This window comes from Eptatretus burgeri, chromosome 18 (genome assembly GCF_056783735.1).
Source record: "Eptatretus burgeri isolate ZD-2024b chromosome 18, Ebu_testis_v1, whole genome shotgun sequence".
NCBI lineage: Eukaryota > Metazoa > Chordata > Myxini > Myxiniformes > Myxinidae > Eptatretus > Eptatretus burgeri.
In genome coordinates, this window is record NC_140978.1 from 37,566,302 (window position 1) to 37,580,685 (window position 14,384).

Sequence of the window (14,384 nt, forward strand, 5' to 3'; positions counted from 1 at the left end):
ACAACTGTCTTGAAGACTTGGTGGGAATAATGAGATTGAAGAGAATGTGTAAGGTGATTTCACAGCTGGGGAAAAAGGGAACGAATGAGTGAAGGCGAATAGTGATCCTGGGTTTAGGTAGTTTCACCAGAAGGGGTTGATGGTGGACCGTGTGTGCCCTGCAGAGACCTAGGGGAACAAAGCACAGAAAGAGCAGAGGGTGCAAGACCAGAAAGAAGGCTGTAGAAGAAAGAGAGACCACTGATCTGTTTGCGATGGTGAAGTGATGGACCCATAGACCACTTCATCTCAGGAGATTCCAATAATCTTGAAGGCCTTCATTTCCATGACCTCAAGCTGAGCAAGATGTAATGCAGGGGAAGCCAGCCCAGAGGGGAGAGCAGTATTACTTCAAGCTGTAGATGATAACCTTGTATGTGGATTGGAGTTCAGGTGTGCCAAGGAGGGACTTTATAAGACGGAGGATGACCAGACGGCATCTGGCTTTGGATGCCAATTTTGAAATGTGGTTTGCCCAAGGAAGATCATGTCTGCTCGTGACACCAATGAGTTTGAATGACTGGAGTTCCTCAAGAGGATTGTTACTAAAGTAGAAAGGAGAGAAAGGAGTATATTGTTTTTGGCCCTATATTTCAATGGTAAAGAATCACTATTAAAATTAAATTAATTCTCGGATCCGGTTCCAGATCTTCACCAAATTCGAATCAATTCGTCCTTGTCACATAACCAACCTGTCCACCAAGTCTCGTCCGTATCCGTCTTCAACTTTTTGAGATATCCTGCTCACAGACAAACAAACAGGGGTGCAAACAACACCTCCATAAACTTTGATGGTGGATGCAACGAGATACTGTTTCAGGGATCACAAAGTGATCGCCAAGGGTAATCCTCCCCCAGCACCCGTGATCCAATTATGGTCATATTTTTTTCAGGCCGCCATTTGATCTTGATTTCAACATTTAGTGATGGTGTGTAAATTAAGAGAGGAGGAGATTGGGACCATACTCTGTGCAGAGCGTTGGTGCTGCCGAAGCAGTCTCCTTGGCTACTGGACACAGGATACCAGCAAGCTGGCACTCATTTTGCTGACCTCAGAAGGATGGCAGGCAGAATCAACCCCACCAAGCCTGGTGTTGGCTCAGTGGTTAGGGTGGCGGCTTGGGATCCTAGGGTCCTGAGTTCAAGCCCTGTCAGCCGCTGAATTAATACACCAGGGGGTTGACTCAGCATGTCATCCTTCCGAGGTCGGCGAAATGAGTACCAGTTCCAGTATGAGTACTGGTAGAGAGGCACTGCATCAGCGACACAGTTACGCTTCAAGAAATGATAGCTTCCCCAGCAGCTAAGCTGCCATATGACCACCACCACCAACCCCACCTGGTATTAATTCAACAGCCATGTGGGATTTGAACTCAGGATCCTGGGATCCCAAGCCCACCACCATAACCATGAAGCCAACACCAGGCAAATGATCAGCCACCCTTTCTAAACTTAATTTGATAGATGTCAAGGGTCAGGTGTCCGATCGAAGTGGGGCGGTAGGGTTTTCTTTTTTTCACCATAGAATTTCACGAAATTTTCACCATCGATGCGAATACTCATGGACAATGTTTTTTTCTGAAAATTTTGGAAAAAAGAAAAACTTTGGACGTTTGGATCTCCGAAACCACTTCATTGAAAAAATTGAAACTTGGCACATGTGAAAGAAGTGCGATTTTTTTTGATGTCACATGTGGCTTCGATAGGACATCATAATTGCACATGTCAAACACTTTATACGATCATTATGAAATTTTTTCAGGGTCGTTTAGGGCTAAATTCTAATTGTAAAATAAATTAATGATGTCATCGATCATGTGGTTTGACAGCCATGTTGTTTTTAACATAAAACCTTCAAAAATCTTCTCTGTCATGGCTGAACAGATCGAGACAAAACATTACACGTAGGATCGCCTCTATATGAGAAACAAAAAGATCTCCACCAATGATGTCATTGGTCACATGGTTTGGCAGCTACGATTTTTTGAAGACTAGACATTTTAAAATCTTCTGCCGAATGGCTTGACAGATCGAGGGGAAACTTCACTTTCATGTTCTGGTATTCCCCAAACATTGGGGATATTAGGGTGTTCGCGAATAATTAATGTCACGTTGTCTGGTAGCCATATTGGCTTGAACGAAATTCTTAAATAAATAACTAAATAAATAAATCCTTCTCTTGGACCTCTTCATCAATTGATGTTTAACGCCTCAGTTATGATCTCGTAAACATGTGGAATATATGTTTTAAATTTCAACCTAATCAGACGCGTGGTCTAGCAGCCAGACTTATTTAATATTTTAAATCTGCATCCAAGGATTTAAATCAAACCTGGTCACAGGTATGTAAAATGAGGTAATAATGTAGTTTAGAGGCATACTGGTGGCGTCACAGGTTGTTGTTCATTTGTTTTAAAATATAAATATGAAAAACATTTACCGCTCAGGTCAATTTTAAGATAAACAATGCATTTACCAACCTCGAGTTTAAAAAGATGCAAAATTATTTTCAAAAACAATGATATTGAATCAGACCGAAAGATCAACACAAATCCCCCCCAAAATTATATATATATATATATATATATATATATATATATATATATATATATATATATATATATATATATATATATATATATGTTGTTATGATTCCCGCCCGTTCGACGTGTGGACAGCAGTTTTTAGCCGAATCGCCGCCGTACGCCCACCGGATGGGCAATCCAGTCGCAGCCTTCCGGATCAAACGCCAGAACCCAGCTACGGGTGTGTTTTTAATCACACCATAGACCTGCCAACTCTCCTGTCCACGCACTACAGGGTCAATCGCCGAATTGTCGATATACCTAATTATTTGCGCAGACAGGAATGCCGGGAATCTATACCTCGGCGGAGGCCAGTACAAAACGAGCCACTTGCGCACAACTCGTTACCTTCGCATTCTGCGAAAGGTTATGTTTTGGTCGCTGTGTATATATATATATATATATATATATATATATATATATATATATATATATATATATATATATATATATATATATATATATATATATATATATATATATATATATATATATATATGTGTGTTTGTTTGGTATTCGCATAACTCAGAAAGTATTAAACCGAATTGCATGAAATTTGGTGGGATGATTCGTGAGTATCCAAGGACGATTTGATTAGATTTTGGGAGCGATCGGGTCAAAGGTCAAGGTCATGAAAAGGTCAAAAACACTCTTTTGAGCATAACTTCCTTCATAATACAGCTATCGACATGCAACCACCACCATATTGTTCCATGAGGAGATACCTTTCGGATATGTAGTGTCGGATTTGACGTAACGTCATCGGAAGTGCGTCTAAATGACGTCACAAGATGACGTAAATTTTCAATCTCATCAGTTTTGATCATACCGTTTTGTAGGACTTACCTTAAGGACGTCACACACCAAATTTGATTTCGATCGGACTGACCGTTATGACGTCATTGATGTTTGAACATGACGTTTTTCAATTGTGGCTAAAATGTCCTGATATTTTACATTCAAATATCTATATAATTTATAAGCAAAGTCTCCCAAATCCAGGCATTAGGATCAGTACCAAAATATCTGTTTATTGATGTACAGGTTTTGCCAATTAACTCTGTAGTCAAGGTCAAGGTCACACTCAAGGTCAAAATATACTTGTAGGCATAGCTTCAGATCTAATAGAGCTATTGACATGAAACCAACGTTAAAACGTTCAGTGAACTACGAGCTTTCAGAATGGTAGTCCCCGATTGGATGTGAGGTCTCCGGAAGTGCGTCAAAATGACGTCAAAAAATGACGTCATTTTTGAACTTTTTAATTTTTCAGTGTTTATCATTCCATTTTGTTGGACTGTCTTCAAGGAGGTTACACACCAAATTTGACGTCAATCGGACTGACGGTTGTGACGTCATGGACGTTTTAAAATGACGTTTTTCAAATGTGCCCGGAAAAAAGTTGCGGCGGCGAAGGTATGCGCTCTACCGAGTGCCCGTTCTAGTTTTGTATGCGATTGCCGAGCGGTGGTTTATCGCCCGACCTCGCCGGACCCGATCACTTTATCGGCTATTAAAAAGCCCGCCAATATTCCGTGCGCAGCGATGGCAACTCAAATGGTGAAAAAGACGCACGAACAGGTACATTGAGACAGGCACATATATTTATACACGTGACGCAAGCACATAATTGATGGGGATCATGCAATGGGGGAAGGTGAGAAGGAAAGGGGAGAAGAGGAGTAAGAAGAAACAAAAGCCTACAGCCATTCTCTATAAGAAATGCAAGTATATACAGGCACTTAAACAGTGTTACTTATAGACGGTGCCACAAACACACATACAAAAGGCCAAAAGAAAATGAAAACGGGACTGGGTGGTGAAGTCTTGGGCTCCGTTCTCCAGACCCAGCCTTTACCGCTGGTGTCTCTTCCGACTCGACGACCCTGCGAACGAGAGCGCGATTCAGAGCACCCTCCTCGCAATCCCCTCAGCGCACACTATCCTGCCACCTCGTTCCTGATCCTCCTCAGCACCACACCCCGAGACTCTCTCGCCACCTCGACTCCGATCATTTTGTCAACGGTCACGACTCCCCCACTCTTTTTCTCAGCGCTCGCGTTCCGCCGCTTTATATTCAAGCCCCGCCCCTTTTTAACTCCCACCCTTCCAGGGCACGCGGGAAACTTCCAGAAGGAAGTTCGGGACGCGCGCCGCCACGGTAATTGTCTTGGTTCTTCTCTTTGTCCCTCGCAGGGTGAAATCCACCGTGGAGACGCCATTCGTTCGGGGGAGGGGGGAACGGGGGCCGCCTGCTTTCCCTCGACGAAGGCCAGGCCTCTGGCAACCGTGTGCCGAGGTAGAAAATGCGATGGTGGTTGAGGCGGCGTGGTTGTTGTGGTTGATGGTTGAGGTGATCATGGTTGTTGTAATGGTGGCATGGTTGGCATTGTGTGGTGGTCGTGAGGGTGGTGTGGTTGGGCGCTTGTGATTAAGGTGGTTGTGTGAATGCGGTGGTGGAGAAGGTGTTGGTGATGGAGAAGGTGTTGGTGGTGGCGGTCGTTGTTGTGAAGCGGTTGATGAGAGCGATGTTGGTGGTGGAGGTGGTGGTTGTGAAGCAGTTGGTCCAAAATAACAATAGCAAAAGAAAAACGGCTAACTCAAAGATCACAGCCCTGATCACACAAATAAATCCCATTCGACAACGGTGGGGAAATCTATCTGAACACAGACTTACAGGCATAACTGATCTAAGGACCTATATGGTGCTCTGTGAATTTCCAGAGCCATAACACTACCCCCTCCCCTTTTTACAGACTCGTCCCGAGTCGTCAAATTTTCGAGTGCCATCATGTGTAAGTTTCCCCTAGTACATTTTATCTTCGGATCCCTGAGTGCGACATTTAGTGTATTCGTGTCCCAAAAATAAATAACCTACGGGCTGAGTAACTAACTAAACAAACCCACTCATACAGACGACTTAAATAAATTGCCAGCGCTAAGACACACATGCAGGGGGAAGCAACTCATGTACAATTTTAACTTTACCTTAACCTTATGAATTTTAAACTAAACCATGGCCCAGGACTGATGGACTCTGTGGGAAAAAGGCACATAGCAATGTCAGCCAGTATTTCAGGGTGAGCGCTCCGCAGCTCAAGGTCGGATGTCTTCGGGGCCTGTTCAAAAGACCCCGTTGTCTGTCACAAAACCCTTTTCAAGTCTTCAGCTGCTGAAGGCAACTCACCCTAACCCGGCGGCTATGCGCCATCCTACAGGCCATTCTTCAAGCAGGGAGCCAGGCTGCTCACACGCAGTCTCTGGCTCATGTAACAAATGCAGGTGACAGGGAATATGGCCGGCTGCACGAAGGCAGTCCCAGGCCTCCCCCTTAAATGAGCGCAGTGAACACAAACAATGCACGGGTGCACAAATGCAGTCTCCTTGTGCGGCTGCCTGCAAGGCAGTCCCTGCAGAACACTGGATGGTACTGACGCAAGCAAACACAAGCAAATGAGCGGATGGTTGGATGGATGGATACACACGGTGCACAGGCTGCTCAATGCAGTCCCGTGGTGCGGCTGCCTACAGGGCAGTCCCTGCAGCTCGCGCGATGATCCTGGCGCACATGGTGATGGAGAAATGGGGCAAATGCAACAAAAGGACCAGCAGGCATCGGGTCAAGGAAAAGGCAGGCAGACAAGGCATGGAAAGGCCGGCACAGGCCGTTGTAGCAAAAACAGGCCGGTCGGTGAAGCAGGCCGGCACAGGCTGTTGTACAAAAACAGGTCGGCAGGTGAAGTGGGCCGGCACAGGCCTTGTAGCAAAAACAGGTCGGCAGGTGAAGCTGACCGGCACAGGCCTTGTAGTAAAAACAGGCCGGCAGGTGAAGCTGGCCGGCACAGGCCTTGTAGTAAAAACAGGCCGGCAGGTGAAGCTGACCGGCACAGACCTTGTAGCAGGTGTGTGGAGGGAGTGCGGTGGTGCTGGCCACTCATAAGGCGGGCTCGGACCTACCCTACTGTCTCCCACCCAACCTATCTCCTTTGCCTGTCTCTGTCCATACCCACTCCCTTTATTTGTAAAAAATCCAATTTAGCCCCAACTTATTTTTTTGTTTTATTTTATTTTTATTTCACCTTCGATAAATCCTCTCCCTAACCCCCTTTATTGTCTCTGTCCGGCTAACCTATCGTCATCCTAGCCTACTCCCAACCCCTACGTTCCCTTCCTGGAGGGGAATAAGGGAGAGCTAGTGTCCTGTGTCGAGGCCCAATGAAGCCTCAGAACTCAGTGATCTACTTACCCAAAGTGGGTCCAGCGGCCCACAACGAGAGCGAAGGGATGGATGGTGCGGAGGGGTACACTTCCTAATCTACCCTAACATTATTAACTTTAAACTACCCCGGGGCTTTCCAAAAGCGCCTCTAGCTTAAACTGCTGGTTCTACAAACTAAGATTCCCGTCGCCTGTGTTGGTGTCCTCACAATTTTGGGCCTTACCCTCAAATTTCCCCTCGTGCCCTCGCACGATTTCATGGCTGGGACGCGTAGCTCTCTTGGCAGGAACTACCCTTTGCCGATTCTCCAACGATGGCACCCCCGGGCCCTGCAACTGCCTCCGAGCCTACCAGCTCCCTAAACACTGAGGAGTGCCCTCCCTGGCTACTCCCCTGAAATGCTCACGTGGCAGGCTGGCGCCCCGGGCCCCGCATCATGCAGGCCCACCCATGCCCACTACGCTATCCCGGCCCCCCAGGGGCCCTTGGCCTACCGCGGCCGACTAGCCCGGTGCCCGGGGTACCCACTAAGCGATACTCACCGTTTCTTAGCCACGCTCCCAGCCCGTCAACAGGGCTCCTGCACCCCTCCAAACGGGTTTCGAGCCTAAGTTCCCACCAACAGCAAAACGACCTCCATTTTGTCAATTTGACTAACCCACTAACTCACTCTACACTGACCCCGGGTCCCTTGGGCGGGAGTCACTCCTCCCCCCAATCACTCATCGCACCATGCATTCCACATTCACTCCATACACACAGGCTCGCTGGACTCACTCATTCAACACGTTTCCATTTCACTCCTCTTCTCACACATCGCTGATCACTGCCATTCTTCTTGCTAAATCCCTCAACTAACTTGTGCTCCCTCGTCATCCCTGAAACTAGTAACACATCCTTTGAACACTATGTAGCTAAGCTACGTCCCCTCTACACATCCAGTCTGTCCATGTCCTCAAAATAATCATTTCCCATATCCCATCCTAAATCTCAACTAAAATCCCTCGAACTAATCTATTCCACGGGCCCCATGAGGACTTATCCCTGCCCCATGAAGCCGGTCGAGCTAAACTAACCATTCCCCCTAACTAGTTCCATCCTGTGCCCAGGCAGGGGGGGTCTTCCACCCCTTGCCCAGGGAATCCTGTTAACCCGAAGCTCGGCTTGCTTTTTTTTTTTCATATGCGCTCACCAGCGCGGCAACTCGCAACCTGCGCTCTTTCCCCATGACGTCATGGCAGCTGTTCGCGCACCTCGTCCCTTCTCGGACGGTAACATCCGGCAGGGATTTCCCTCCTGCCGGATTCCAACCATGCAGCCACGACGTCATCCTGCGCATTAAAAGCAAGCCTCGCGTTTCGAGGGGTTCCCCACGCGAACACATGTGCTCTGCCCGTCGGAGCTTCACACACACGCTCGCCTGGAGAACCCATCCGGTCCAAATTCATCATCCAGCCTACCTTCTGTCTGTCTGCGGGGTCGGCTCGATGCTCGATGGGAGTGTTATGCACCGCGGCCGCCACCGCGCCCATTTTGGGTTCTGGGTTCGTTTGTGGGGGATGTTCAACCTGCATAACAGAGCTTTCGTCCTGGGCCATAGATTCTACATTAAAAAATATTCCTAATCCACCCTGCTCCCGCTCGCCTTGAACTGCCATCTTGCATATCGGAATAAATTTAAACAGCTCGTTTTTTAATGGAATTGGATGGCCCACTCTTGATCCGGTTCAGTTAATTTGGTTTGGTGTGAAGGCGGGAGAGTTTGCATCCCACTCCTTTCACCAGTGTTGTGGTTCCCGCCCGTTCGGCGTGCGGACAGCCGCTTTTAGCCGAATCGCGGCAATATGCCCACCGGACGGGCAATCCAGTCGCAGCCTTCCGGATCAAACGCCAGAACCCAGCTACGGGTGTGTTGTTAATCACACCATAGACCTGCCAACTCTCCTGTCCACGTACTACAGGGTCAATCGCCGAATTGTCGATATACCTAATTATTTGCGCAGACAGGAATGCCGGGGATCGATACCTCGGTGGAGGCCGGTACAAAACGAGCCACTTACGCACAGCTCGTTTTGTATGCGATTGCCGAGCGGTGGTTTATCGCCCGACCTCGCCGGACCCGATCACTTTATCGGCTATTAAAAAGCCCGCCAATATTCCGTACGCAGCGATGGCAACTCAAATGGTGAAAAAGATGCACGAACAGGTACATTGAGACAGGCACATTTATTTATACACGCGACGCAATCATGTAATTGATGGGGATCATGCAATGGGGGAAAGGGAGAAGGAAAGGGGAGAAGAGCAATAAGAAGAAACAAAAGCCTACAGCCGTTCTCTATAAGAAATGCAAGTATATACAGGCACTTTAACAGTGTTACTTATAGACGGTGCCACAAACACACATACAAAAGCCCAAAAGAAAATGAAAAGGAAAACGGGACCGGGTTGTGAAGTCTTGGGCTCCGTTCTCCAGACCCAGCCTTCACCGCTGGCGTCTCTTCCGACTCGACAACCCTGCGAACGAGAGCGCGATACAGAGCGCCCTCCTCGCAATCCCCTCAGCGCACACGATCCTGCCACCTCGTTCCTGATCCTCCTCAGCACCACACCCGAGACTCTCTCGCCACCTCGACTCCGATCCTTGTGTCAATGGTCACGACTCTTGCACTCTTTTTCTCAGCGCTCGTGTTCCTCCGCTTTATATTCTAGCCCCGGCCCTTTTTAACTCCCTCCCTACCTTCCAGAACACGCGGGAAACTTCCAGAAAAAAGCGTTTTCCCGCCAAATTAGGGGCGCGCCGCCGCCACGGTAATTGTCTTGGTTCTTCTCTTTGTCCCTCGCAGGCTGAAATCCACCGCGGATATGCCATTCGTTCGGGGGAGGGGAGGAACGGGGGCCACCTGCTTTCCCTCGACGAAGGCCAGGCCTCTGGCAACCGTGTGCCGAGGTAGAAAACGCGGTGGTGGTTGAGGCGGCATGGTTGTTGTGGTTGGTGGTTGAAGCGATCGTGGTTGGGGTGATCGTGGTTGTTGTAATAGTGGCGTGATTGGCGTTGTGTGGTGGTCGTGAGGGTGGTGTGGTTAGGCGCTTGTGTGAATGCGGTGGTGGAGGTGTTGGTGGTGGTTGTTGTGAAGCGGTTGATGAGAGCGATGTTGGTGGTGGAGGTGGTGGTTGTGAAGCGGTTGGTCCAAAATAACAATAGCAAAAGAAAAACGGCTAGCTCAAAGATCACAGCCCTGATCACACGAATAAATCCCATTAGACAACGGTGGGGAAATCTATCTGAACACAGACTTACCGGCATAACTGTTCTAAGGACCTATATGGTGCTCTGCGAATTTCCACAGCTGTAACAATATATATATATATATATATATATATATATATATATATATATATATATATATATATATATATATATATATATATATTATACATACATACATACATATATACATACATATATACATATACACAAACGTTCGAATGTCCTGCAAGCACATTTTAATAACAAAGGACAACAATAACCGATGTAAATATTCGAGTATGTCACATAACCTATCAGCCGTCTTGCATTCTTTGTGTACATCTCCACCCTCTCAACGACAACATTCCAAATGTCAAGACGTTTCTTTAAACTCATTTTTCTATCCTTATATTCCACATGAAAAAAGAAACAAAAAGAAACAAGGTCTTCCACCAAAAAAAAAAACGAGCTGCATTCGAAAGGCGAAGCAACTGCATTAAATTGACAAAATCACCATCACTCAAAATGGCAGTCAAACGCATCTGTCACAGAAGTCAAATCCCATGGAGTAAAAGAAAAAGTCGCAAATAAGTTTGGGGATGAAAAAGAAAAACCATATCCACCACTGCTGGGTGTGTGCGTGTGCGGAGTCTTCGGAGCAGATTTGTGCGAAACGCAAGGTGATGCACGAGCTTTGACAAAGTCTGAGTGGCAGATGCAGGAAGGGGTCCAGCAGCCAATCGTAGGGGCAGGAAAAGGGGGATGGTTAGAGAGCAAGAGCTGGGACTGGGACCCGAGCAATCTCGCAGGCCTCTCGCAGGCGGCCAGGTGGAAGTAGGCGCCGTGCTGCAAGCGCCCAAAGCAGCTGCTCACGTGCTGTACCAGCAAAAGAATTGCACAGGAATGCAGGCAGTCCGCTCACACCATCACGAAGGGTGTACAAGGGGACTCTAACCATTCCCATCACCTGGAAGGAAGCAAAGAAACCAACGGTGAGGGACTTTAACAATGGGAATTCATATCCCATCAGCAAACTATCTAAAACGGAATGAACCCCTGCCAGGCACCTCAGCTCCATATTCACAGGCTCTCAATGCTGCCCTCTCAACATCACGCAGCTGCATTAGTGACAACTCCCTCATGTAGAAGTGCGCCACAACAGGACGGTCTCGGTGCAGCGGCAACACGTGTGCAAGTACATGTTCACGCTCTGTGAGGCACAGTAAGCCTGGCTGGAGTCCCAACTCTTCAGAGAGTTCCCGATTAAGACCAGCTTCCAAGAATCCATCACGAGAATCCACAAAACCACCAGGGAAGCCAAGACGTCCATCAAAACGCATTTGCATCTGCAGAATAGTGAGGAAAAAATTGCGCTCGGACGGGCCGAAGCCGGGGGCGCGGCTCGTGCGCACGGACAGACAGGCCGAAGCCGGGGGAGCGGCTCGCGCACACGGACGGACGGGCCGAAGACGGGGCGTGGCTCGTGCGCACGGACGGACGGGCCGAAGCCGGGGGCGCGGCTTGTGCGCACGGACAGACAGGCCGAAGCCGGGGGAGTGGCTCGCGCACACGGACGGACGGGCCGAAGCCGGGGGCGCGCACACGGACCAAAGCCAGGGGCGCGGCTCGCGCCCACGGACGGACGGGCCGTGCGCCGGGAAGCGAGAAGGTGGGGGGGGGTGCGCCGAGAGGGGAGATGGCGGGGGGCGTGCGCCGGAGGGGAGATGGCGGGGCGTGCGCCTGAGGGGAGATGGCGGGGGCGTGCGCAGGAGGGGAGATGGCGGGGCGTGCGCCGGGAGGGGAGATGGCGGGGGCGTGCGCCGGGAGGGGAGATGGCGGGAGGCGTGCACCGGAGGGGAGATGGCGGGGCGTGCGCCTGAGGGGAGATAGTGGGGGCGTGCGCCGGAGGGGAGATGGCGGGGGGGCGTGCGCCGGAGGGGAGATGGCGGGGGGGCGTGCGCCGGAGGGGAGATGGCGGGGGGGGTGCGCCGGGAGGGGAGATGGCGGGGGTGTGCGCCGGGAGGGGAGATGGCGGGGCGTGCGCCGGGAGGGGAGATGACGGGGGCGTGCGCCGGGAGCGGAGATGGCGGGGGCGTGCGCCGGGAGGGGAGATGGCGGGGGCGTGCGCCGGGAGGGGAGATGGTGGGGGTGTGCGCCGGGAGGGAGATGGCGGGGGGTGTGCGCCGGGAGCGGAGATGACGGGGGCGTGCGCCGGGAGGGGAGATGACGGGGGCGTGCGCCGGGAGGGGAGATGACGGGGGCGTGCGCCGGGAGGGGAGATGGCAGGGGCGTGCGCCGGGAGGGAAGATGGCGGGGGGTGTGCGCCGGGAGGGAGATGGCGGGGGCTGTGCGCTGGGAGCGGAGATGGCGGGGGGCGCGCGCCGGGAGGGGAGATGGCGGGGGCGTGCGCCGGGAGGGGTGAAGGCGGGGCAGGGGTGAAAAGGGATGGTGAAGCACGGTGTGTGCCGGGAAGGCGAAGTGGGATGGCGAAGTGGGATAGCGAAGTGGGATAGCGAAGCATGGTGTGTGCCGGGAGGGGCGAAGAGGGATGGTGAAGCATGATGTGTGCTGGGAGGGGGGGTGTGAAGAGGGAAGGCAAAGCGCGGTGCGTGCCCGGAGGGGCGAAGATCACTTGAGTGACAAACAGACATACCAGCACAGCGTAACGCACAGGGATCTTTCCGAAGACCTTATCAGGACAGGAAGCGAAGATCATGGCATGGCAGGCGTGCCGGTGTCCCGAGAGACGGAGACTGTCTTCTCGAGTCAGTGAAACCATTTGATGGACCCTGGCAACCGATTCAATCTCCATTTTCCTCTGGTCTTTGTCCTGTTCCTCACAATCCCTGTTCTTCTCTCTGCTCCTGTCCCCAACGGTATCATCACCCTGTTTCTCTCCCTGCTCCCTTCTCTTCATCACCCTGTCCAGCTTTACCTGGCTCTCTCCATCCAGCTTTACCTGGCTCTCTCCGTCCAGCTTTACCTGGCTCTCTCCGTCCAGCTTTACCTGGCTCTCTCCGTCCAGCTTTACCTGGCTCTCTCCGTCCAGCTTTACCTGGCTCTCTCCGTCCAGCTTTACCTGGCTCTCTCCGTCCAGCTTTACCTGGCTCTCTCCGTCCAGCTTTACCTGGCTCTCTCCGTCCAGCTTTACCTGGCTCTCTCCGTCCAGCTTTACCTGGCTCTCTCCGTCCAGCTTTACCTGGCTCTCTCCGTCCAGCTTTACCTGGCTCTCTCCGTCCAGCTTTACCTGGCTCTCTCCGTCCAGCTTTACCTGGCTCTCTCCGTCCAGCTTTACCTGGCTCTCTCCGTCCAGCTTTACCTGGCTCTCTCCGTCCAGATTTACCTGGCTCTCTCCGTCCAGATTTACCTGGCTCTCTCCGTCCAGATTTACCTGGCTCTCTCCGTCCAGATTTACCTGGCTCTCTCCGTCCAGCTTTAACTCACCTCCGTCCAGATTTACCTGGCTCTCCCCGTAAAGATTTACCTGGCTCTCTCCGTCCAGATTTACCTGGCTCTCTCCGTCCAGCTTTAACTCACCTCCGTCCAGATTTACCTGGCTCTCCCCGTCCAGATTTACCTGGCTCTCCCCGTCCAGATTTACCTGGCTCTCCCCGTCCAGATTTACCTGGCTCTCCCCGTCCAGATTTAACTCACCTCCGTCCAGATTTACCTGGCTCTCCCCGTAAAGATTTACCTGGCTCTCTCCGTCCAGATTTACCTCTCCCTCTCCGTCCCGCTTTACTTCTTCTCCGTCCCGCTTTAGCTGGCTCTCTCAGACACACCACAACACAACACAACGCACAGGCCTCAATCGGCGGGTCAAAGGTCGAGATATAATTAAATGAAACCTCCTCACCACTTCCTTCATACTTTCTTTTGCAGAAAGAACATAAAATTATTCATTGTCGCCTGAAAGGTGAAAATGACGGTAAAGATCGTTCAATGAACGAAATGCAAATAGCCAGCGAGAACCTCACGTGACTTTTTATACAAGCCGACCTTTATACACAGCCCCCCCCCCACCACACATCATTTATAATACTTGCACGGCGACCCACTTTGCGGGTGATATTGTTCCAAGTGCACAGCACATTCTTCTGACAAGGCCCTTCATTTGGGCGGTGTATCGGCAACAGACGGCTACTTCAATCGCTCGAGAAAATGAAAAATAACCTGGGTCACGTACACGAAGCGACAAGAATGACCGCACTGTGGTCACAACGTGTGACACAATAATTCCCCGCGGCGGGTGGGGGAGAATGAGAGCGGTGAAGGAAAATATGTGTAAACA

At 50.6% G+C, this 14,384-nt stretch overlaps 1 protein-coding gene across 1 annotated transcript; it reads right to left on the bottom strand.

The window, feature by feature from the left end:
- Positions 1-10,335: 10,335 nt before the first annotated feature.
- Positions 10,336-13,865, bottom strand: LOC147008905 (U8 snoRNA-decapping enzyme-like). Its single transcript, XM_085864563.1, has 3 exons — positions 12,747-13,865; positions 11,161-11,439; positions 10,336-11,060 (listed from the first exon to the last, which is right to left on the bottom strand). Exons 1-3 carry the CDS (start codon positions 13,008-13,010, stop codon positions 10,860-10,862), a joined length of 744 nt encoding a protein of 247 aa, XP_085720689.1. The 5' UTR covers positions 13,011-13,865; the 3' UTR covers positions 10,336-10,859.
- Between the last annotated feature and the right edge of the window lie 519 nt (positions 13,866-14,384).